Genomic DNA, 23,990 nt, shown 5'->3' with positions numbered 1-23,990 from the left:
TGACTCTAGCTCTGTAATGAGCATTCCGTAGGTCACCCTGTTCCCCTCCCTCCCTGCCTCTCTCTCTTTTTCTCACACATTGGGTAATGGTCATATTGTACCTCCCCCTTTCTCTGAACAAAGAGAAAAAAGGAAAACAACTCTTTGGCTTTTTATTTCTCTATTCCTCCATCACATACTCTCCCTCTCCTCATCATAACAGTTCTCTGCTCTGACTCCTGAACAAACAAAAGTCTCTAAACACAAAACACCTTTAAATCCAATTTAACACCATACAAGCCAACAACAGAACAACATGTGAACAGTACTCTGCAGAACATAACAACGTAGACAGTACTCTGTAGAACAAAACAACATGTGAACAGTACTCTGCAGAACAGAACAGCGTGTGGACAATACTCTGCAAAACAGAACAACATGTTGACAATACTCTGCAGAACAGAACGTGGACAGTACTCTGCAAAACAGAACAACACATGGACAGTACTCTGCAGAACAGAACATGTGGACAGTACTCTGCAGAACAGAACAACGTAGACAATACTCTGCAGAACAGAACAGCGTGTGGGCAGTACTCTGCAGAACAGAACAACGTAGACAATACTCTGCAGAACAGAACAACATGTGGACAGTACTCTGCAGAACAGAACAACATGTGGACAGTACTCTGCAGAACAGAACAACGTGTGGACAGTACTCTGCCTAACAGAACAACGTAGACAATACTCTGCAGATGTCACACCCTGATCTGTTTCACCTGTCTTTGTGCTTGTCTCCACCCCATCCAGGTGTTGCCCATCTTCCCCATTATCCCCAGTGTATTTATACCTGTGTTCTCTGTTTGTCTCTTGCTAGTTCATTTTGTTCGTCAAGCCTACTAGCATTGTTCCCCTTGCTCCTGTCTGTTTCTAGTTCCTGTTTTCTAGTTTTCCCGGTTTTGACCATTCTGCCCACCCTGAGCCTGAGCCTGCCTGCCATTCTGTACCTTGTCATATCACACTGGATTATTGATCTCTGCCTGCCTGTCTTGTTTGTTAATTCAACCAGCGTTTTTCTCAGCTCCTGCTTTTCCCCAGTCTCACTTTTTCTCGCCTTCCTGGTTTTGACCCTTGCCTGTCCGGACTCTGAGCCCGCCTGCCTGACCACGCTGCCTTTCCCTGACCCTGAGCCTGCCTGCCGTCCTGTACTGTTGTCCCTTCTCTGGATTACCGACCTCTGCCTGACCTGACCCTGGGCCTGCCTGCCGTCCTGTACCTTTGCCCCACTACTCTGGATTATCGACCCCTGCCTGCCTTGACCTGTCGTTTGCCTGCCCCTGTTGCTGTAATAAACATTGTTACTTCAACACAGTCTGCACTTTGGTCTTACCTGAAACGTTATAGATCTGGATTACCGACCTCTGCCTGCCCTTGAGCTGTTGTTTTGCCTGTCCCCTGTTCTAGTAATTAACTTTTGTTACTTCGACACTGTCCGCATCTGGGTCTTCACTAAAATGTGATAGTACGAACTGGCCATGACTGACCGAGCAGACACAGACCAGCTCCGCAACGCCACCTCCTCCCAAGGAGTCACCATTGGACGACACAAGGAGTTGCTTCGTGGTCTTATGGAAGAGTTCCAGACCTTGACCGAATCCCATGACTGAGCGTTGAACACATTGCTGGAGCAATTCCGCGGGTTGTCTGTTAGGCATCGTGCCTGGCAACGACACTCAGCTAGGGAATAGGGAAGCAGGTTCATGAGGCGCAGCTTTCCCAGCCGAACCCCAGGGGAGGGGGCCAGATAACCAGATGTTTGTTCCTGACGCAGTCCGCTCCTCAGTCCTGGAGTGGGCCCACTACTCCAGGCTTGCCTGCCACCCGGGCTCCCGTCGGACCCTGACCTTGGTGCGACAACGCTTTTGTTGGCCTACCATGGTTCCTGACGTCTCCATGTTCGTCGCCGCATGCATGATCTGTGAGCAGAACAAGACTCCTTGGCAAGCTCCGACTGGTCTCCTTTAATCTCTGCCTGTCCCTCACTGTCCCTGGTCTCACATATCCTTAGACTTTGTCACGGGTCTCCCCCCCATCTGATGACAACACCGCCATCCTGACAATAGTGGACCGGTTTTCCAAAGCCGCCCACTTCATTCCTTTCTCCGAGCTACCCTCTGCCAAAGAGACAGCCCAGCTCATGATGCAGCACGTCTTCCGGATCCATGGACTCCCAGTGGACATGGTCTCCGACCGGGGTCCTCAGTTCTCGTCCCAGTTCTGGAAGGCGTTCTGCACACTCATTGGGTCGTTGGCCAGCCTGTCCTCCTGGTTCCACCCCCAGTCCGACGGCCAGTCTGAGCAAGCAAACCAAGACCTGGAGAAGACTCTTCGCTGCCTGGTTTCGAATACGCCCACAACATCCTTCCTTGCTCTGCCACGGGTCTTTCTCCCTTTGAGTGTTCCCTGGGTTATCAGCTCCCGCTCTTCCCTGAGCAAGAGGAAGAGGTTGGCATACCTTTGGCCCACATGTTTGTGCGCTGCTGTCATCATACCTGGAAGAGAACCTGGTCAGCCCTTCTCAAGACCACTTCCAGGTATCAACAACAAGTGGACCGCCACCAGACCCCGGCTCCCCGGTATAGTCTCGGGTAGAAGGTATGGCTGTCCACCCGGGATTTGCCCCTCCGGGTGGAGTCCAGCAATCTTCCGGCCCGGTTTATTGCCCCTTTCCCCATCTCTGTCATTAGCCCCTCTGCTGTTCATCTTCTGTTGCCCCGTACCCTCCGTATACTTCCCACTTTTCATGTGTCTAGAATCAAACCTATCTCTCTCAGCCCTTTGTCTCCTGGACCCAGGCCTCATTGCTGATTTCCAACGCCAGCACCCCGGTCAACCAGGTATACGCCCAGGTAGGACGCCCTAGAGGGGGGGGTACTGTCACACCCTGATCTGTTTCACCTGTCTTTGTGCTTGTCTCCACCCCCCTCCAAGTGTTGCCCATCTTCCCCATTATCCCTAGTGTATTTATACCTGTGTTCTCTGTTTGTCTGTTGCCAGTTCGTTTTGTTCGTCAAGCCTACCAGCGTTTTCCCCTTGCTCCTGTCTGTTTCTAGTTCCTGTTTTCTAGTTTTCCCGGTTTTGACCATTCTGTCTGCCCTGACCCTGAGCCTGCCTGCCGTTCTCTACGTTGTCACATCACACTGGATTATGGACCTCTGCCTGCCCTGACCCTGAGACTGCCTGCCATTCTGTACCTTTTGGACTCTGATCTGAATTACCGACCTCTGCCTGCCCTGACCCTGAGACTGCCTGTCATTCTGTACCGTTTGGACTCTGATCTGAATTACCGACCTCTGCCTGCCCTGACCCTGAGACTGCCTGCCCCCCTTTCTAGTAATAAACTTTTGTTACTTCAACACTGTCTGCATCTGGGTCTTCCCTAAAACGTGAGAGCAGAACAGAACAACGTGTGGACAGTACTCTGCAGAACAGTAAACACAGAATAGTAGATGCCTTTTAGAGATCAATACAAACTATATGACATATCATTATGGGTCTAATGATAATGGCTATAATAGTCACGCGTAGTCATCCACACAGTGTGTTAATGCAATAATTTCAAAATGTGTGTGTTTGCTACGTGTGTACATGTGTGTAGTGTCTAGAGACCGAGCTGGACGATAGCATCTCTTAATTTCTTAAGTGGTTCCATTACTTCTATGGCAAATTACAGTAATGCAACACAATACAGTTATATGAGCTCTGAGTGCACACACCGAGGCAATGTTGTCACGTTCCAGGAAATGACATGGTTCTCTGAAATCTATATACACTTCAGACATAAATGTTACATGAGAGACTTAATAAGAACCAGGAAGCACACATGACCGCATGCTAATGACACAAGAGATACAGAAAGAGAGAGAGCGAGCGAGAGAGGGAGTTGCGAAGAGAGAGAAAGACAGAAAGAGAGCGAAAGAGAGAGAGAGGAAATCAGATTGACTGAGGTCTCTCTCATTACTAAGATTTTTGTGAAAGGGAAAACCACAAGTTATCATCATACAGGAAATGGACTCAGCATGAACAGATAAACATGCACATGCAAAAAAGTAAGTCTTAGCAAAATTATAGATATACACATAACCCAGGGTTCCCCAAACTCGTTCCCAGGGCCCCCTGGGTGCACATTTTGGTTTTTGCCCTAGCACTACACAGCTGATTCAAAAAATCAAAGCTTGATGATAAATTGATAATTTTAATCAGCTGTGTAATGCTGGGACAAAAACCAAAACATGCACCCAAGGGGGGACCGAGGACTGAGTTTGGGAAACGCTGACATAAGGGATTGAGTTGCAGTGACCTGAGGCAGGGAGGGATCTCTGATGAACATGGTAAAGCTTTTAAAACCACACTCCCACCTTACCCATCCCCTTTAAAAATAACATTCCCCACCTTACCCATCCTCTTTTAAAAACCACACTCCCCACCTTACCAAGCACCTTTTAAAAACAACACTCCCCACCTTACCCATCCTCTTTTAAAAACCACACTCCCCACCTTACCCAGCACCTTTTAAAAACAACACTCCCCACCCAGACCCTTTTAATAAGCAGCCTTACTATTCTGACCCCACTCTACAACCACTGTCTCTACGGTGCCTCGCCAACATCTATCATTATAATTCACTCTGAAACAACCATCCCTGCTTAGTTAAACCATATACACACATATATATATATATATATATATATATATATATATATATATATATATATATATATATATATACAGTTGAAGTCGGAAGTTTACATACACTTAGGTTGGAGTATTTAAAACTAGTTTTCAACCACTCCACAAAATTTCTTGTTAACAAACTACAGTTTTGGTAGGCGAATTGACATAATTTGAGTCAATTGGAGGTGTACCTGTGGGTGTATTTCAAGGCCTACCTTCAAACTCAGTGCCTCTTTACTTGACATCATGGGAAAATAAAAATCAGCCAAGACGTCAGAAAATAAATTGTAAACCTGGTTCATCCTTGGGAGCAATTTCCAAACGCCCGAAGGTACCACGTTCATCTGTACAAACAAAAGTACGCAAGTATAAACACCATGGGACCACGCAGCCGTCATACAGCAAAGGACGTTGTGAAGATGCTGGAGGAAATAAAAAGTATCTATATCCATAGTAAAACATGTCCTATATCGACATAACCTGAAAGGCCGTTCAGCAAGGAAGGGGGAGGCTTGCAAGCCGAAGAACACCATCCCAACTGTGAAGCATGGGGGTGGCAGCATCCTGTTGTGGGGGTGCTTTGCTGCAGGAGGGACTGATGCACTTCACAAAATAGATGGCATCATGAGGTAGGAAAATTATGTGGATATATTGAAGCAACATCTCAAGACATCAGTCAGGAAGTTAAAGCTTGCTCGCAAATGGGTCTTCCAAATGGACAATGACCCCAAGCATACTTCCAAAGTTGTGGCAAAATGGCTTAAGGACAACAAAGATGTATTGAAGTGGCCATCACTAAGCCCTGACCTCAATCCTATAGAAAATGTGTAGGCAGAACTGAAAAAGCGTGTTAGAGCAAGGAGGCCTAGAAACCTGACTCAGTTACACCAGCTCTGTCAGGAAGAATGGGCCAAAATTCACCCAACTTATTGTGAGAAGCTTGTGGAAGGCTACCCAAAACATTTGACCCAAGTTAAACAATTTAAAGGCAATGCTACCAAATACTATTTTAGTGTATGTAAACTTATGACCCACTGGGAATGTGATGAAAGAAATAAAAGCTGAAATAAATCATTCTCTCTACTATTACTCTGACATTTCACATTCTTAAAATAAAGTGGTGATCCTAACTGACACAAGACAGGGAATTTTTACTAGGTTTAAATGTCAGGAATTGTGAAAAACGGAGTTAAAATGTATTTGGCTAAGGTGTATGTAAACTTCTGACTTCAACTCTATATAAGTAGCAGAAAAATAATTTAAGGTCCTCTCTTCGTTTTAAAGCCCCAGTGCACTCAAAAGCTTGATTTCTCCCGTGTTTTATGTATTTCCACACTATGAGTTTGGAATAATACTGTGAAATTGTTAAAATTATGATAAGCCCTTTTAGTGTATGATCTGTTTGAAAAGAGCGCTTGAAATTTCTGCCTGTTTTGGTGGGATGGACATCACCATGCGGTAAATTCGTTGAGACCAATAAGACCAATTTTCAGTTTCCCCTTCCCCACTCAGACCACTGCATGACAGTCCTAACAAAATTCTTGCCAGCAGTAAGGTACTTAATTGTTACCCAGAAATGATTTGATATTGAGATAAAAATGGCTGCATTGAACCTTTAACAACTTTCTGCATCCAGGATGAAGTTCCTCATGGTTCACCTTTTGTCCCTTCCCTCCACACACTCACTACTACAACCGGTCTTGTTCTGTTATTATACAGGGAATCGTTCTTTGCCTCTCTCCTCTCCTCCAATTCCAAAGGGCAAAACCATTCCCTGCCTCTATGAGCCTACAATAACATAGCTTAATACTTCCAGATATATGACTTGTTGATTGGCTAATGTGGCACATCTGAACAATATAGCATAATAAACCTTCATGTATGTAATATCTCTCAGTACAGCCGCTAACGTCAAACTATCTACAAGCTCAATTAAGAGCCAGTTAATAGAAGTCATGAAAAAAGGTATTTTTGGAAGTGTGTGTACTTCTGCCTATTATCATTTGTGTAAGTGGGTGTGTGTTAATACAGTCCTCATCTGCCTCCATTTGATGTGGTTGCTGACCTCACAACATATTATAGCCAACTGGGTGTGTGTGTGTTTGTGTGTGTGAGAGCTGGTGGTCTTCAGATTCATTTCAGGGTAGAGACCAGTCTCTATTGGTTTAAATCTCATTCCTCTACCAGATAGCCCTCCACTCATAGAATACATTCATCCTCTGACCTGGCTCCATCCCAATCCTCCCAAACGCCCCCCCCCCCCCCCCCCCCCCCATCTCAGTTCCTTTCATTTCCTCAAGTCCCCACAAACAATCACTCACATTTTATTAAAAAAAGATTTATTTTTTCACTTTGAAAAAGACAAACTTGACATGGCAAATAAACAAAAACGCACAGAATTGCAGTTCTTAATTTCTCTAAACAGTTTAAAACCTCAAGACCCCTCTGCATGTCTCAGTGCTATTAAACTACAACCATCCCCATGGGGCGAATAGAATAGAACCCAGTAGAATCATGGGTAATGTAGTACATAATATGCTGTTGGATAGATCGGACTTAGTCTGTTGAAAGCCTCTATATAGCATCAGGAAAACAAATAGTCTGTCAGCACAGCAAGAGGTATTCACTTTCTGAGAATATGTAGGACATCAGAGCGGGAGTACAAATGATTGGTCCATTTAACGCTTAGTGTGTGTGTTTATGATCTGCGTTTCTTCGTGCACCGGTCACTGAGGAAACTTGTCCAAATGTTCTCCATTCGTTGAGATGTCTTCAGCAGGTCCAGCGAGGCTCCTCCCCCTCTCCTCAGTCAGAGTCCTCTACAGAGCTGGGGGGTGTGGTCATCGCTTCCTCTTCTTCCTCCTCAGACTCCTGAGACAGAGACACAATGAGAGACGGACACAGAGAGAGAGAGAGAGAGAGAGAGAGAGAGAGAGAGAGAGAGAGAGAGAGAGAGACGCACACAGAGAGAAAGAGAGAGACGGACACAGAGAGAAAGAGAGAAACGGACACACAGAGAGAGAGAGACGCACACACAGAGAGAGAGAGAGCGACGCACACACACACAGAGAGAGAGAGACGCACACACAGAGAGACAGACGCACACACAGAGAGACAGACGCACACACAGAGAGAGAGACGCACACACACAGAGAGAGAGACGCACACACAGAGAGACAGACGCACACACAGAGAGAGAGACGCACACACACAGAGAGAGAGACGCACACACACAGAGAGAGAGACGCACACACACAGAGAGAGAGACGCACACACACAGAGAGAGAGACGCACACACACAGAGAGAGAGACGCACACACACAGAGAGAGAGACGCACACACACAGAGAGAGAGACGCACACACACAGAGAGAGAGACGCACACACAGAGAGAGAGAGAGAGAGAGAGAGAGAGAGAGAGAGAGAGAGATATTCTTCACTATGATAATCCCATCAATTCATCCTATTGTTGCCATGGTGACAGTGCAGTACCTTGCCCCTGCTCTGAGGTTTGCCTTTGGCTTTCTTGGCCTTCTTGGCTTTCTTGCGTTCACCGTCAGACGAACTCTCCTCACTGGAGATAAACTCTCGGCTCTTGAAGCTGTCGTTCCCTCCTTGCTCCTTTTCCTTCTCTCCTCCACCAGACTTCCTCTTCTTGTCCTCCTTCTTGCCTCCCGCCTTCTTCTTGCTCTCCCTGATGGAGAGAAATGGAACCCTAGGGTCAAGATGGTTGTTATGAGTGTGTGTGTTAAGAGAGCTTCTATGTGCACCTGGTAGTGTGTGTGTGTGTGTGTGTGTGTGTGTGTGTGTGTGTGTGTGTGTGTGTGTGTGTTTCTGGTCTCCTACTTCTTGGCTGGTGTGGAGGACCCTCCACCACTCTCTCTGTATTCTTTCATGGCTTTCTCGTAGTTCTTTTTAGCCTCCTCTGCCTTCCCGTCCCATTCCTAGCAGAGAGAAACATTCTGTTATCAAACTGTTTTCTTAAATAACGGTTTAAATACAGAATTACAGTTCACTAAGGGGACAATTATTTTATTCAAAATGCCCAAACCGAAAAATGGGAGAGAGGAGCAGAATAGAGGAAACAGAGAGTAGAGAAAGCATTTCCCATCCCTCACCTCTTTGTCCTCCTTCCCTATCTGTTTCCACATCTCTCCTGCCTTCTTGGAGATCTCTGTGATGGAGATTCCGGGGTTTTCCGACTTGATGCGCTCTCGGCTGGAGTTGAGCCACAGCATGTAGGAACTCATCGGCCTCTTGGGGGCGTTGGTGTCCTTCTGCTTCTTCTAAAACGCAGACAGAGAGAGAAACATGAGCACACACACACATCACATGTGCATAAATACAAAGTTGATGTAAGTGCTGCCATAGGTCAAAAAGGTATATTTTTATCTGATACAATAATAAACAAAGATATTACTCATCTATTCCCCCTTCTTTCTCTCACCTCTTTCCTCTTCTAGATTACTCCTAATCTCTCTTTTAGATTACTCCTAATCCCTCTCCTCTTCCCTCTTTTAGATTACTCCTAATCCCTCTCCCCTTCCCTCTTCTAGATTACTCCTAATCCCTCTCCTCTTCCCTCTTCTAGATTACTCCTAATCCCTCTCCTCTTCCCTCTTCTAGATTACTCCTAATCCCTCTCCTCTTCCCTCTTTTAGATTACTCCTAATCCCTCTCCTCTTCCCTCTTTTAGATTACTCCTAATCCCTCTCCTCTTCCCTCTTTTAGATTACTCCTAATCCCTCTCCTCTTCCCTCTTTTAGATTACTCCTAATCCCTCTCCTCTTCCCTCTTTTAGATTACTCCTAATCCCTCTCCTCTTCTAGATTACTCCTAATCCCTCTCCTCTTCCCTCTTTTAGATTACTCCTAATCCCTCTCCTCTTCCCTCTTCTAGATTACTCCTAATCCCTCTCCCCTTCCCTCTTCTAGATTACTCCTAATCCCTCTCCTCTTCCCTCTTTTAGATTACTCCTAATCCCTCTCCTCTTCCCTCTTTTAGATTACTCCTAATCCCTCTCCTCTTCCCTCTTTTAGATTACTCCTAATCCCTCTCCTCTTCCCTCTTTTAGATTACTCCTAATCCCTCTCCTCTTCCCTCTTTTAGATTACTCCTAATCCCTCTCCTCTTCCCTCTTCTAGATTACTCCTAATCCCTCTCCTCTTCCCTCTTTTAGATTACTCCTAATCTCTTTCCTCTTCTAGATTACTCCTAATCCCTCTCCTCTTTCCTCTTCTAGATTACTCCTAATCCCTCTCCTCTTCCCTCTTCTAGATTACTCCTAAACTCTCTCCTCTTTCCTCTTCTAGATTACTCCTAATCCCTCTCCTCTTCCCTCTTCTAGATTACTCCTAATCCCTCTCCTCTTTTAGATTACTCCTAATCCCTCTCCTCTTCCCTCTTCTAGATTACTCCTAATCCCTCTCCTCTTCCCTCTTCTAGATTACTCCTAATCCCTCTCCTCTTCCCTCTTCTAGATTACTCCTAATCCCTCTCCTCTTTTAGATTACTCCTAATCCCTCTCCTCTTCCCTCTTCTAGATTACTCCTAATCCCTCTCCTCTTCCCTCTTTTAGATTACTCCTAATCCCTCTCCTCTTCCCTCTTTTAGATTACTCCTAATCCCTCTCCTCTTCCCTCTTTTAGATTACTCCTAATCCCTCTCCTCTTCCCTCTTTTAGATTACTCCTAATCCCTCTCCTCTTCCCTCTTCTAGATTACTCCTAATCCCTCTCCTCTTCCCTCTTCTAGATTACTCCTAATCCCTCTCCTCTTCCCTCTTCTAGATTACTCCTAATCCCTCTCCTCTTCCCTCTTCTAGATTACTCCTAATCCCTCTCCTCTTCCCTCTTTTAGATTACTCCTAATCCCTCTCCTCTTCCCTCTTTTAGATTACTCCTAATCCCTCTCCCCTTCCCTCTTCTAGATTACTCCTAATCCCTCTCCTCTTCCCTCTTTTAGATTACTCCTAATCCCTCTCCTCTTCCCTCTTTTAGATTACTCCTAATCCCTCTCCTCTTCCCTCTTTTAGATTACTCCTAATCCCTCTCCTCTTCCCTCTTTTAGATTACTCCTAATCCCTCTCCTCTTCCCTCTTTTAGATTACTCCTAATCCCTCTCCTCTTCCCTCTTTTAGATTACTCCTAATCCCTCTCCTCTTCCCTCTTCTAGATTACTCCTAATCCCTCTCCTCTTCCCTCTTCTAGATTACTCCTAATCCCTCTCCTCTTCCCTCTTTTAGATTACTCCTAATCTCTTTCCTCTTCTAGATTACTCCTAATCCCTCTCCTCTTCCCTCTTCTAGATTACTCCTAATCCCTCTCCTCTTCCCTCTTCTAGATTACTCCTAATCCCTCTCCTCTTCCCTCTTCTAGATTACTCCTAATCCCTCTCCTCTTCCCTCTTCTAGATTACTCCTAATCCCTCTCCTCTTCCCTCTTTTAGATTACTCCTAATCCCTCTCCTCTTCCCTCTTTTAGATTACTCCTAATCCCTCTCCTCTTCCCTCTTTTAGATTACTCCTAATCCCTCTCCTCTTCCCTCTTTTAGATTACTCCTAATCCCTCTCCTCTTCCCTCTTCTAGATTACTCCTAATCCCTCTCCTCTTCCCTCTTTTAGATTACTCCTAATCCCTCTCCTCTTCCCTCTTTTAGATTACTCCTAATCCCTCTCCTCTTCCCTCTTTTAGATTACTCCTAATCCCTCTCCCCTTCCCTCTTCTAGATTACTCCTAATCCCTCTCCTCTTCCCTCTTTTAGATTACTCCTAATCCCTCTCCTCTTCCCTCTTTTAGATTACTCCTAATCCCTCTCCTCTTCCCTCTTTTAGATTACTCCTAATCCCTCTCCTCTTCCCTCTTCTAGATTACTCCTAATCCCTCTCCTCTTCCCTCTTCTAGATTACTCCTAATCCCTCTCCTCTTCCCTCTTTTAGATTACTCCTAATCTCTTTCCTCTTCTAGATTACTCCTAATCCCTCTCCTCTTCCCTCTTCTAGATTACTCCTAATCCCTCTCCTCTTCCCTCTTCTAGATTACTCCTAATCCCTCTCCTCTTCCCTCTTCTAGATTACTCCTAATCCCTCTCCTCTTCCCTCTTCTAGATTACTCCTAATCCCTCTCCTCTTCCCTCTTCTAGATTACTCCTAATCCCTCTCCTCTTCCCTCTTCTAGATTACTCCTAATCCCTCTCCTCTTTTAGATTACTCCTAATCCCTCTCCTCTTCCCTCTTCTAGATTACTCCTAATCCCTCTCCTCTTTTAGATTACTCCTAATCCCTCTCCTCTTTTAGATTACTCCTAATCCCTCTCCTCTTTTAGATTACTCCTAATCCCTCTCCTCTTTTAGATTACTCCTAATCCCTCTCCTCTTCCCTCTTTTAGATTACTCCTAATCCCTCTCCCCTTCCCTCTTCTAGATTACTCCTAATCCCTCTCCTCTTCCCTCTTCTAGATTACTCCTAATCCCTCTCCTCTTCCCTCTTCTAGATTACTCCTAATCCCTCTCCTCTTCCCTCTTCTAGATTACTCCTAATCCCTCTCCTCTTCCCTCTTCTAGATTACTCCTAATCCCTCTCCTCTTCCCTCTTCTAGATTACTCCTAATCCCTCTCCTCTTCCCTCTTCTAGATTACTCCTAATCCCTCTCCTCTTTTAGATTACTCCTAATCCCTCTCCTCTTCCCTCTTCTAGATTACTCCTAATCCCTCTCCTCTTTTAGATTACTCCTAATCCCTCTCCTCTTTTAGATTACTCCTAATCCCTCTCCTCTTCCCTCTTCTAGATTACTCCTAATCCCTCTCCTCTTCCCTCTTTTAGATTACTCCTAACCCCTCTCCTCTTCCCTCTTTTAGATTACTCCTAATCCCTCTCCTCTTCCCTCTTCTAGATTACTCCTAATCCCTCTCCTCTTCCCTCTTTTAGATTACTCCTAATCCCTCTCCTCTTCCCTCTTTTAGATTACTCCTAATCCCTCTCCTCTTCCCTCTTTTAGATTACTCCTAATCCCTCTCCTCTTCCCTCTTCTAGATTACTCCTAATCCCTCTCCTCTTCCCTCTTTTAGATTACTCCTAATCCCCCTCCTCTTCCCTCTTTTAGATTACTCCTAATCCCTCTCCTCTTCCCTCTTCTAGATTACTCCTAATCCCTCTCCTCTTCCCTCTTCTAGATTACTCCTAATCCCTCTCCTCTTCCCTCTTTTAGATTACTCCTAATCCCTCTCCTCTTCCCTCTTTTAGATTACTCCTAATCCCTCTCCTCTTCTCGCTCACCTCTCTGCGTGGTTTCCTCTCCTTCTTCTCTTTCACTACTTTGGCCTTCTTTGCAGGTTTCTTCTTCTTTCCCTCGTCATCACTGCCATCCCCTCCGCTGCCGCTGTCGCTCTCCGACGCGTTACTGTCATACCTGAGGGGGAGAGAGGGGAGGAATACTGTTAAACAGAGAGGGAGAGAGGGGAGGAATACTGTTAAACAGAGAGGGAGAGAGGGGAGGAATACTGTTAAACAGAGAGGGAGAGAGGGGAGGGAGAGAGAGGGGAGGAATACTGTTAAACAGAGGGAGAGAGGGGAGGGAGAGAGAGGGGAGGAATACTGTTAAACAGAGAGGGAGAGAGAGGGGAGGAATACTGTTAAACAGAGAGGGAGAGAGAAGGGAGGGAGAGAGAGGGGAGGAATACTGTTAAACAGAGAGGGAGAGAGAGGGGAGGGAGAGAGAGGGGAGGGAGAGAGAGGGGAGGGAGAGAGGGGAGGAATACTGTTAAACAGAGAGAGAGAGTGAGGGGAGGGAGAGAGAGGGGAGGGAGAGAGAGGGGAGGGAGAGAGGGGAGGAATACTGTTAAACAGAGAGGGAGAGAGAGGGGAGGGAGAGAGAGGGGAGGAATACTGTTAAACAGAGGGAGAGAGAGGGGAGGGAGAGAGAGGGGAGGAATACTGTTAAACAGAGAGAGAGAGTGAGGGGAGGGAGAGAGAGGGGAGGGAGAGAGAGAGGGGAGGAATACTGTTAAACAGAGAGGGAGAGAGAGGGGAGGGAGAGAGAGGGGAGGAATACTGTTAAACAGAGGGAGAGAGAGGGGAGGGAGAGAGAGGGGAGGAATACTGTTAAACAGAGAGGGAGAGAGGGGAGGGAGAGAGAGGGGAGGGAGAGAGAGGGGAGGAATACTGTTAAACAGAGAGAGAGAGTGAGGGGAGGGAGAGAGAGGGGAGGGAGAGAGAGGGGAGGGAGAGAGAGGGGAGGAATACTGTTAAACAGAGAGGGAGAGAGAGGGGAGGGAGAGAGAGGGGAGGAATACTGTTAAACAGAGAGGGAGAGAGAGGGGAGGGAGAGAGGGGAGTAATACTGTTAAACAGAGAGGGAGAGAGAGGGGAGGGAGAGAGAGGGGAGGGAGAGAGAGGGGAGGAATACTGTTAAACAGAGAGGGAGAGAGAGGGGAGGGAGAGAGAGGGGAGGGAGAGAGAGGGGAGGGAGAGAGAGAGAGAGGGATACTGTTAAACAGAGAGGGAGAGAGAGGGGAGGGAGAGAGAGAGAGAGAGGGGAGGAATACTGTTAAACAGAGAGGGAGAGAGAGGGGAGGGAGAGAGAGGGGAGGGAGAGAGAGGGGAGGAATACTGTTAAACAGAGAGGGAGAGAGGGGAGGGAGAGAGAGGGGAGGGAGAGAGAGGGGAGGAATACTGTTAAACAGAGAGGGAGAGAGAGGGGAGGGAGAGAGAGAGAGAGAGGGGAGGAATACTGTTAAACAGAGGGAGAGAGGGGAGGGAGAGAGAGGGGAGGAATACTGTTAAACAGAGAGGGAGAGAGAGGGGAGGGAGAGAGAGGGGAGGAATACTGTTAAACAGAGAGGGAGAGAGAGGGGAGGGAGAGAGAGGGGAGGGAGAGAGAAGGGAGGGAGAGAGAGGGGAGGGAGAGAGAGAGAGAGGGGAGGGATACTGTTAAACAGAGAGGGAGAGAGAGGGGAGGGAGAGAGAGAGAGAGAGAGAGGGGAGGAATACTGTTAAACAGAGAGGGAGAGAGAGGGGAGGGAGAGAGAGGGGAGGAATACTGTTAAACAGAGAGGGAGAGAGGGGAGGGATACTGTTAAACAGAGAGGGAGAGAGAGGGGAGGAATACTGTTAAACAGAGAGGGAGAGAGAGGGGAGGGAGAGAGAGGGGAGGAATACTGTTAAACAGAGAGGGAGAGAGGGGAGGGAGAGAGAGGGGAGGGAGAGAGAGGGGAGGAATACTGTTAAACAGAGGGAGAGAGAGGGGAGGGAGAGAGAGAGAGAGAGGGGAGGAATACTGTTAAACAGAGGGAGAGAGGGGAGGGAGAGAGAGGGGAGGAATACTGTTAAACAGAGAGGGAGAGAGGGGAGGGAGAGAGAGGGGAGGGAGAGAGAGGGGAGGGAGAGAGAGGGGAGGAATACTGTTAAACAGAGAGGGAGAGAGGGGAGGGAGAGAGAGGGGAGGGAGAGAGGGGAGGAATACTGTTAAACAGAGAGGGAGAGAGAGGGGAGGGAGAGAGAGAGAGAGAGGGGAGGAATACTGTTAAACAGAGAGGGAGAGAGAGGGGAGGGAGAGAGAGGGGAGGAAGAGAGAGGGGAGGAATACTGTTAAACAGAGAGAGAGGGGAGGGAGAGAGAGGGGAGGGAGAGAGAGGGGAGGAATACTGTTAAACAGAGAGGGAGAGAGAGGGGAGGGAGAGAGAGGGGAGGAATACTGTTAAACAGAGAGGGAGAGAGAGGGGAGGGAGAGAGAGGGGAGGGAGAGAGAGGGGAGGAATACTGTTAAACAGAGAGGGAGAGAGAGGGGAGGGAGAGAGAGAGAGAGGGGAGGAATACTGTTAAACAGAGAGGGAGAGAGAGGGGAGAGAGAGAGAGAGAGGGGAGGAATACTGTTAAACAGAGAGGGAGAGAGAGGGGAGGGAGAGAGAGGGGAGGGAGAGAGAGGGGAGGAATACTGTTAAACAGAGAGGGAGAGAGAGGGGAGGGAGAGAGAGGGGGGGGAGAGAGAGGGGAGGAATACTGTTAAACAGACAGCGAGAGGGGGGGCTGAAGTAGGGCAATGGGAGAATGAGTGAGGGATGACGGGTAAAAACTCACTCCTCAGCGACATCACTCTCCTCTCCAGGGTTGAAAGACTCATCTAGTAAAAAGAGAGAACATCATTACCACAGCTCTCCCCCAAACCTGCTGCACTCTTGGACAGGGACATAACTAGCTCACAATAGCCAGACCTACAACGTTTTTAAATCTCTCCATGTATGAACGAGTCCCATTGAGATCTATTAGGGAGGCCCTGATTGGCTGCGGGAGCTGTCAATCAGCAGCCTGGCCACCCTATTGGCTGCGGGAGCTGCCACATAGCGGCTTGGTCACCCTAATAACTGCGGGAGCTGTCACTTACCGGTCTCTTCGTCTGAGTCGTTGCTGCCGTCTCCCTCCTCTCTGATCTTGCCCTCGGCTTTCATCCTCTCCAGGTAGGCATCGTGCTGATCGTCGTCTGAGTCACTGTACTCGTTGTTCTTAGCCTTTATACCATGTCGGGGGGCAGCAGAGAGTCAGAGACTACACTACCCATGATGCTCCAACAAGGCCCTGTATCTCTTCCTATGGACAGCAGGTTACTGTACAGAAGGGGCTGTGTTCCAACACTTTACAATGGCTTCCTTTCCTCACCTCCTTACCTTTAGGACTACTGCTGGGAATGGAGAGACTAGGAGAGAATCTCATTGCATTTCCTTGATTCCTCGCGTCCTTAAAACCCATTGGATGAGAAGGTCTAAGGACCTCTGACCTTCTCATCTAATGTGTTTTGAGGAGGCTTGGAGAGAGGACGTGAGGAATCAAGGAAATGTAATGAGATTCTCCCTAAGTTAAAAGCTAAGAAGCTGGACAAACAGGAGGAAGTGGAAGACAGGATCCTTTGTAGTTCTTGACCATTCAGGTGACCTCAAGGCAGTAGTTTGTTGCCGTGGCAACTACCACCCAGGGCAACGGAATGGGGCACTGATGGACAGAGTGGGCTGTTTATATTACCAGAGAGCATTCTGGGAGTAAAATCAGGACTTCCTGTATTTGGTTTAGAGGATGTTTCATCTTTCAGTTAACACACTGCAATGCCTTGGGCAATACATTAGTCAAGACAATGCAGGCAGCACCCCCCACACACAAACACAGCATGTTTTACTATCCTCGTCGGGACCTAAATTAGATTTCCATTCAAAATCCTATTTTCCCTAACCCCTAAGCCTAAAATAGATTTTCTGGAAAATGTCCCCACAACGGACATTTTGTCCCTTGTTTTACTATCCTTTGAGAATTTGGGGGATTTCCAGTCCCCACGAGGATAGAAGAACAAGACCACACACACACACACACACACACACCTCTCTTTCACACACACTCTCCAAAACACATCTGTGGATAAGCATAATCAGCAATCATATACCGATTAGTAAATCATTCATGGTTCTTCACAGAAATCAACCACCATGATTAGAATTATAGCCCCCCCCCCCCCAACATACACAGACACAAGACCCCCCCCCCAACACACACACCATGCGAGCAGTAATCGCTCCAAACCAAAAATCAAGCCAACACTCCCACACCCCCGTAACCATACCAACCTTCTTCTTCAGGGGTACACAACAGACAGACAAGAAGAGAGTGACATCATCAATATTTATAAACATTATTTATCTTGGAGAGGACTTGAATGTATGTCCACCACAGGAAACATCTCCTAAAGGTTACCTCCTTGAATCCTCGGTTCTTGATGTGGAGTTTCTTGGCGTTTACAAAGTCAAACAGCTTCCCGTACTCTTCCCTGTGACGAGAGAATCAGGAACCATGAATTCAACACAGAATCAACACGGTAGCTTGTGTGTGTTTCTCCGCCCCCTCTAATACCTCTCTATGCTGCTGAAGGTGAACTGGTTGCCCTGCTTGGTCTCCACCTCGAAGTCGAAGGAGCGCGTTGTGGTGGTGCCTCTGGCGAAGTTCACACTGGAGATCTCCTCGAAGCGCAGGTGAACCGGGGGCTTGTGGACGTAGATGAAGCCCCGCTCCAGAGGGTAGAGCAGGCCGGACTGGGCCTTGTAGGAACACGTTATACACTGGGCTCCAGGGGTGTTACTACAGGGGAGTGGAGGAGACTCAGTTATTCTGAGGGACATGACAATGTTTCATGGCGTGTTTATGATGTCATGTCTCGGGAGAGGAACGGTGTACAGCCCCAAAGGGTTTACACTTTAGGAGAGAGGAGGAACGGTGTACAGCCCCAAAGGGTTTACACTTTAGGAGAGAGGAGGAACGGTGTACAGCCGCAAAGGGTTTACACTTTAGGAGAGAGGAGGAACGGTGTACAGCCCCAAAGGGTTTACACTTTAGGAGAGAGGAGGAACGGTGTACAGCCCCAAAGGGTTTACACTTTAGGAGAGAGGAGGAACGGTGTACAGCCCCAAAGGGTTTACACTTTAGGAGAGAGGAGGAACGGTGTACAGCCCCAAAGGGTTTACACTTTAGAAGAGAGGAGGAACGGTGTACAGCCCCAAAGGGTTTACACTTTAGGAGAGAGGAGGAACGGTGTACAGCCCCAAAGGGTTTACACTTTAGGAGAGAGGAGGAACGGTGTACAGCCCCAAAGGGTTTACACTTCAGGAGAGAGGAGGAACATTGGTGCATATTTGCAAGTGATTCTGCATGTGTGCGTTGGTGACCGTGTGTGTGTTGTGTCGGTGATCCGGTGTGTATGTGATCCGGTGTGTATGTGATCCGGTGTGTATGTGATCCGGTGTGTATGTGATCCGGTGTGTCTGTGTGTGTTGTGTATGTGATCCGGTGTGTATGTGATCCGGTGTGTATGTGATGCGGTGTGTCTGTGATGCGGTGTGTCTGTGATCCGGTGTGTCTGTGATCCGGTGTGTCTGTGATCCGGTGTGTCTGTGATGCGGTGTGTCTGTGATGCGGTGTGTCTGTGATGCGGTGTGTCTGTGATCCGGTGTGTATGTGATCCGGTGTGTATGTGATCCGGTGTGTATGTGATCCGGTGTGTATGTGATGCGGTGTGTATGTGATGCGGTGTGTATGTGATGCGGTGTGTATGTGATCCGGTGTGTATGTGATCCGGTGTGTATGTGATCCGGTGTGTATGTGATCCGGTGTGTATGTGATCCGGTGTGTATGTGATGCGGTGTGTATGTGATGCGGTGTGTATGTGATCCGGTGTGTATGTGATCCGGTGTGTATGTGATCCGGTGTGTCTGTGATGCGGTGTGTATGTGATCCGGTGTGTCTGTGATGCGGTGTGTATGTGATCCGGTGTGTATGTGATGCGGTGTGTATGTGATCCGGTGTGTATGTGATCCGGTGTGTCTGTGATGCGGTGTGTATGTGATCCGGTGTGTATGTGATGCGGTGTGTATGTGATCCGGTGTGTATGTGATGCGGTGTGTATGTGTGCGTTTACCCCTGGAAGTTTCCGGGCACGGTGATCTTCCTGTTGACCAGAGCCTTCATCACCCTGCTGACCATCTCATAGAGAGAACCTGACATGTTCTTACTGAGCTTCCCTTCATAACGCTTCTCCACCTCCTCCCTTCGGTGAGGGAGGGGGAGGAGAGGGAGCAACAACAGGGGGAGAGCGGCCCAAAGAGAGAGGGGGAGAGAAGAGGGAAACAGACATTGTATTAAGCGATTCTCGCCACCCAACAAGGCCATTCTTCCTCTCCCATGCGATGTTGAGCTGCTGTCATTTCACTCTCCCACTCACTCGCTCATGTTGAGGGTAAGCTTGAGCTCCTCCTCCTTAGAGAAGTGCAGGATGAGGAAGTGGTAACGCGTCTGTCCCTGCTTAATGGGCGGGTCCAGACTGATCTACAGACGGCGGGAGAGGGAAGAAGAAGACAGAATGATTATGAGTCCAAGACGATGGCAAGGGCTTTGAAGTGAGAATGATGGCATTTACACTGTATTGTCGGCACGTTTGGTGGCCCAACGCTATCTACACTCGACTGTCAACCACTCACCTCAATCAAAACACACACACACACACACACACACACACACACACACACACACACACACTTACAACGAAGAACATCTGCCTCTGGTCCTTGCTCGGTAGCAGGAAGAGACGCAGCACGGTGGTGTAGGGGATCTTGTAGTCAAACGTCTTACCATGGAGGTGCAGGAAGGCAGGGTAGATGAGGATATCATACCTGACACGCAGAGGGAGAAGAACGTGGGTGAACGAGGGCCAGAAAGAGAGGAAGGGAGGGGGGGGGGGGCTGGCGTTGAGCCAAGTGAACAATGCGGATCAATCTGATAAATGGAGAGTAATATTCAACAAAACAAGGACGGATAATACTGATGATGAGTGGTTCGTGGTGCTGATGCCACAGTACCTGCCCCTGGGTGTGAGGCACTGCAGCTCTTTGAAGACACAAACAGCATCTCCTGTAGCCTGGATCACATCTGCCTTAGACCGCACGTTCTGGGCAAACGCCTGACAGAGAGGATAGGAACACAGGGTCAACCACCGCGTCAATGACGTTGGTGTGAAAATGAACTGTTTCTGGGTGTAGGGACAGCTGTGGTGGTAGCGCCATCTGCTGGGGTGAAGTCAGTAAGGCACCGACGAGCCGGCGGCAGGACAGAGTGATTGGTTAGTGGCTGTTCATCCCATCCCCGGTACAGGCCCGGTAGTAGAGCGTGGGTTACCTCCACGGGGTCTGTCCCCTCGTCTGCGGTGCCTGGGGGGACGTAGAAACGGACCTCCATGAGAGAGACCTCAGCGTCATCGTTCTGGTGGAACTCCAGCGTCACCTCGTTCTTCCCTGTGGCACACTGGGACACGCTGGCCAGGGGGATCTCAAACACGGAGCTGTCATTCACGTCAAACGACAACAACGGACCTGCAGAGAGAGGGGAAAGAGGGGTTCAAAACTACAGCTTCCATAATGCACCACTACATAGCCGGAGGAATACTACAATGAACGCTTCAACGGATCAGTAAGACAGATCCAGAGATGAAAAAGGTTGTTTTGTAAATATGCCAGCCATCCAGGAGGGAATTACAGGAGGATTAGATCCTCTGCTGGTGTTGTGTGATAAGTGTTCAGTGACATTTCGAGGGTGTTGTTTACCAGAGAATTTAGCAGTGCCCCAGTTCCAGCCCTTCACGCACATGTCCTTCTCTGTCAGCTCCACCTTGTAGTTGGCCTTGAAGAACTCAGAGATCCTCTCATAATCCTGCAGAGAGAGGGAGGTAGAGGAGAGGGGGGAGTAGAGAGAGAGGGGAGTAGAGAGAGAGGGGAGTAGAGAGAGAGGGAGAGGAGAGGGGGGAGTAGAGAGAGAGGGAGAGGAGAGGGGGGAGTAGAGAGAGAGGGGAGTAGAGAGAGAGGGAGAGGGGGGAGTAGAGAGAGAGGGAGAGGAGAGGGGGGAGTAGAGAGAGAGGGGAGTAGAGAGAGAGGGGAGTAGAGAGAGAGGGGAGTAGAGAGAGAGGGAGAGGAGAGGGGGGAGTAGAGAGAGAGGGAGAGGAGAGGGGGGAGTAGAGAGAGAGGGGAGTAGAGAGTGAGGGAGAGGGGGGAGTAGAGAGAGAGGGAGGAGTAGAGAGAGAGAGAGGGAGGAGTGGAGGGAGACGACGGGGGGGGGGGGGGCAGAGAGAAAGCAAAATAGAAAGAGAGGAAAGATGTTCTCAGTTAAATTCTTACTGCCCACACTATTCAGTGAAAAACAAAGAAACATCCCTCTTTCCTCCCCCTTGATGAGGAGGCTAATTAATCACAGCTCCTTCTGGTCGCTCTCTCCTTCTCGCAGCTTACAATCAGCCCGTTTATTTATCCTGCCGGCCCGATTAGAGCTGGAGCACCCAGGCACACACCGCAATCACTACCACATGTGTGTGAAAGGACAGTGTGTATGTGCGTGTTTTTGAAAGAGGAAAAGGAGAACGTGTAGGAAATAGGGCTTATGAACCTGGGTATCAGCTTGTCTGTTAGGTCAGGGGTTTTCAAACTTTTCTTGTCCAGGGACCCCTACCCAGGAAAACCAGCGACCCCTGCCCAGGAAAACCAGCGACCCCTGCCCAGGAAAACCAGCGACCCCTGCCCAGGAAAACCAGCGACCCCTGCCCAGGAAAACCAGCGACCCCTGCCCAGGAAAACCAGCGACCCCTGCCCAGGAAAACCAGCGACCCCTGCCCAGGAAAACCAGCGACCCCTGCCCAGGAAAACCAGGGACCCCTGCCCAGGAAAACCAGGAAAACCAGCGACCCAGGAAAACCAGCGACCCAGGAAAACCAGCGACCCAGGAAAACCAGCAACCCAGGAAAACCAGCAACCCAGGAAAACCAGCGACCCCTGCCCAGGAAAACCAGCGACTCCTGCCCAGGAAAACCAGCGACCCAGGGACCCCTGTCCAGGAAAACCAGCGACCCAGGGACCCCATCATGTTAGCAAACAAATAGATGCCTTGTCATCAGGTAAAAGTCATCCACATTGATTTGGTACAGTTTCATTATTTTGACCTCCCCACAGTTCATTGGAAGTGTAAACTCTAACATAGCCCATTAGCTAGAAAGGTGAAGGTACTGTAGCTTGGCAGTGGCGAGAACATTTCGCTGTTCTCAAGCACATTTTCTGTGATTTCTGTAACACTGACTCGGTACCGGTACCCCCGTATATAGCCTCCTGAGTGTTAGTTTATTGTGTTACAAAAATACAAATAAATAATAAAAAGTATTTTACTTTATTTGGTAAATATTTTCTTAACTCTTCTTGAACTGCATTGTTGGTTAAGGGCTTTGTAAGTAAGCATTTCACGGTAAGGTCCACACTTGTTGTATTCGGCGCATGTGACAAATAAAGCTTGATTTGATATACAGGTCAACGTTTACGATCACGATGTGCAGTTACAAGACAACATGGAGTCATACCCTGGATTGTTCTAAAAAAAATATAATGCACCCATTTGTCTATTGGAAACAATTTGCCACGGCGCGCGCACACACACACACACACACACACACACACACACACACACACACACACACACACACACACACACACACACACACACACACACACACACACACACACACACACACACACACACACACACACACACACACACACACACACACACACGGCTCCTTAGGCCTTTCTATGTGCACCAAAATGATTATCCGTATACCCTGAACTGCATTGTGAAAGCCTAACACTGTAATATCCTATTTTATAACTTTGCTAGTCATGTTGGCAATAGAACAGACTTTCAAATGATGCCCACCTGACCCAGACTGCGTTTTGGACTGCGTAAAAAACAGTAATTGTGTGAGGGCGGGGAATGCAAGGTTGTGTTCTTCAACAGCACAGCTAAGAGCCCCCCCCCCAAAAAAACACCTTAATAACGGAGTTACTTTTGAGTCATAAAAGTGCATTGAAATGACTTAGGAACTGTGCACACTTTGGAGAGGTGTGTGACCCCTTGAAGACACCGGTTAGTCCTCTCACTCAAACCCTTGTCATGTTGTAGTCTTATGTTGCACCTAACCTACATTTTGAATGTAGCCAGAGTATATTCAAATGTTGTCAACAATTGCGGAAAAAAGTACAATACATTTAAAATTCACATAAAAACAATACATGTGTCCTCTAGAGTGGCGCAGCGGTCTAAGGCACTGCATCGCAGTGCTAGCTCTGTTACTACAGATCCTGGTTTGATACCAGGCTGTGTCGCCGCCGGCAGCAACCGGGAGACCCAGGCGGCGATGCACAATTGGTCCAGCGTCGTCCGGGTTAGGAGAAGGTTTGTCCGGCCGGGATGTCCTTGTCCCATCGCTCTCTAGCGACTCCTGTGGCGGGCCGGGGCGCATGCACGCTGACACGGTCACCAGGCGTACAGTGTTTCTCCCGACACAATGGTGCGGCTGGCTTCCTGGTTAACCTGTTGGGTCTAGGGGGCAGCATTTGCACGTCTGGATAAAAAAAATGTACCCGATTTAATCTGGTTACTAATCCTACCCAGTAACTAGAATATGCATATACTTATTATATATGGATAGAAAACACTCTAAAGTTTCCAAAACTGTTTGAATGGTGTCTGTGAGTATAACAGAACTCATTTGGCAGGCAAAACCCTGAGACATTTTCTGACAGGAAGTGGATACCTGATGTGTTGTATTGACTTTAAACCTCTCCCATTGAAAAACACAGGGGTTTAGGAATATTTTGGCACTTCCTATTGCTTCCACTAGATGTCACCAGCCTTTACAAAGTGTTTTGAGTCTTCTGGAGGGAGATCTGAC

At 48.1% G+C, this 23,990-nt stretch overlaps 1 protein-coding gene across 2 annotated transcripts in view; it reads right to left on the bottom strand.

Annotated features, from left to right (window-relative positions):
- Positions 1-7,034: 7,034 nt before the first annotated feature.
- The window catches only part of ssrp1a (structure specific recognition protein 1a), a 30,392-nt gene continuing 13,436 nt past the window's right edge, over positions 7,035-23,990 (bottom strand). Inside the window, exons 4-18 of one of the 2 annotated variants that reach the window (XM_045718090.2) lie at positions 20,830-20,935; positions 20,405-20,598; positions 20,089-20,189; positions 19,773-19,902; positions 19,455-19,558; positions 19,152-19,280; positions 17,594-17,818; positions 17,438-17,510; positions 16,086-16,209; positions 15,782-15,824; positions 12,983-13,115; positions 8,830-8,997; positions 8,558-8,655; positions 8,204-8,426; positions 7,035-7,583 (exon numbers count right to left, since the gene is read on the bottom strand). In XM_045718090.2, the coding sequence (XP_045574046.1) occupies positions 7,518-7,583; positions 8,204-8,426; positions 8,558-8,655; positions 8,830-8,997; positions 12,983-13,115; positions 15,782-15,824; positions 16,086-16,209; positions 17,438-17,510; positions 17,594-17,818; positions 19,152-19,280; positions 19,455-19,558; positions 19,773-19,902; positions 20,089-20,189; positions 20,405-20,598; positions 20,830-20,935 (1,917 nt within the window). In that variant the 3' untranslated portion in view covers positions 7,035-7,517. The remainder of the gene's footprint in view (positions 7,584-8,203; positions 8,427-8,557; positions 8,656-8,829; positions 8,998-12,982; positions 13,116-15,781; positions 15,825-16,085; positions 16,210-17,437; positions 17,511-17,593; positions 17,819-19,151; positions 19,281-19,454; positions 19,559-19,772; positions 19,903-20,088; positions 20,190-20,404; positions 20,599-20,829; positions 20,936-23,990) is intronic. The other variant, XM_045718092.2, reaches the window with a different exon arrangement.

Source organism: Salmo salar, chromosome 05 (genome assembly GCF_965601325.2).
Source record: "Salmo salar chromosome 05, fSalSal1, whole genome shotgun sequence".
Classification (NCBI taxonomy): Eukaryota; Metazoa; Chordata; class Actinopteri; order Salmoniformes; family Salmonidae; genus Salmo; species Salmo salar.
This window is presented reverse-complemented; position numbering and strand designations above follow the sequence as displayed.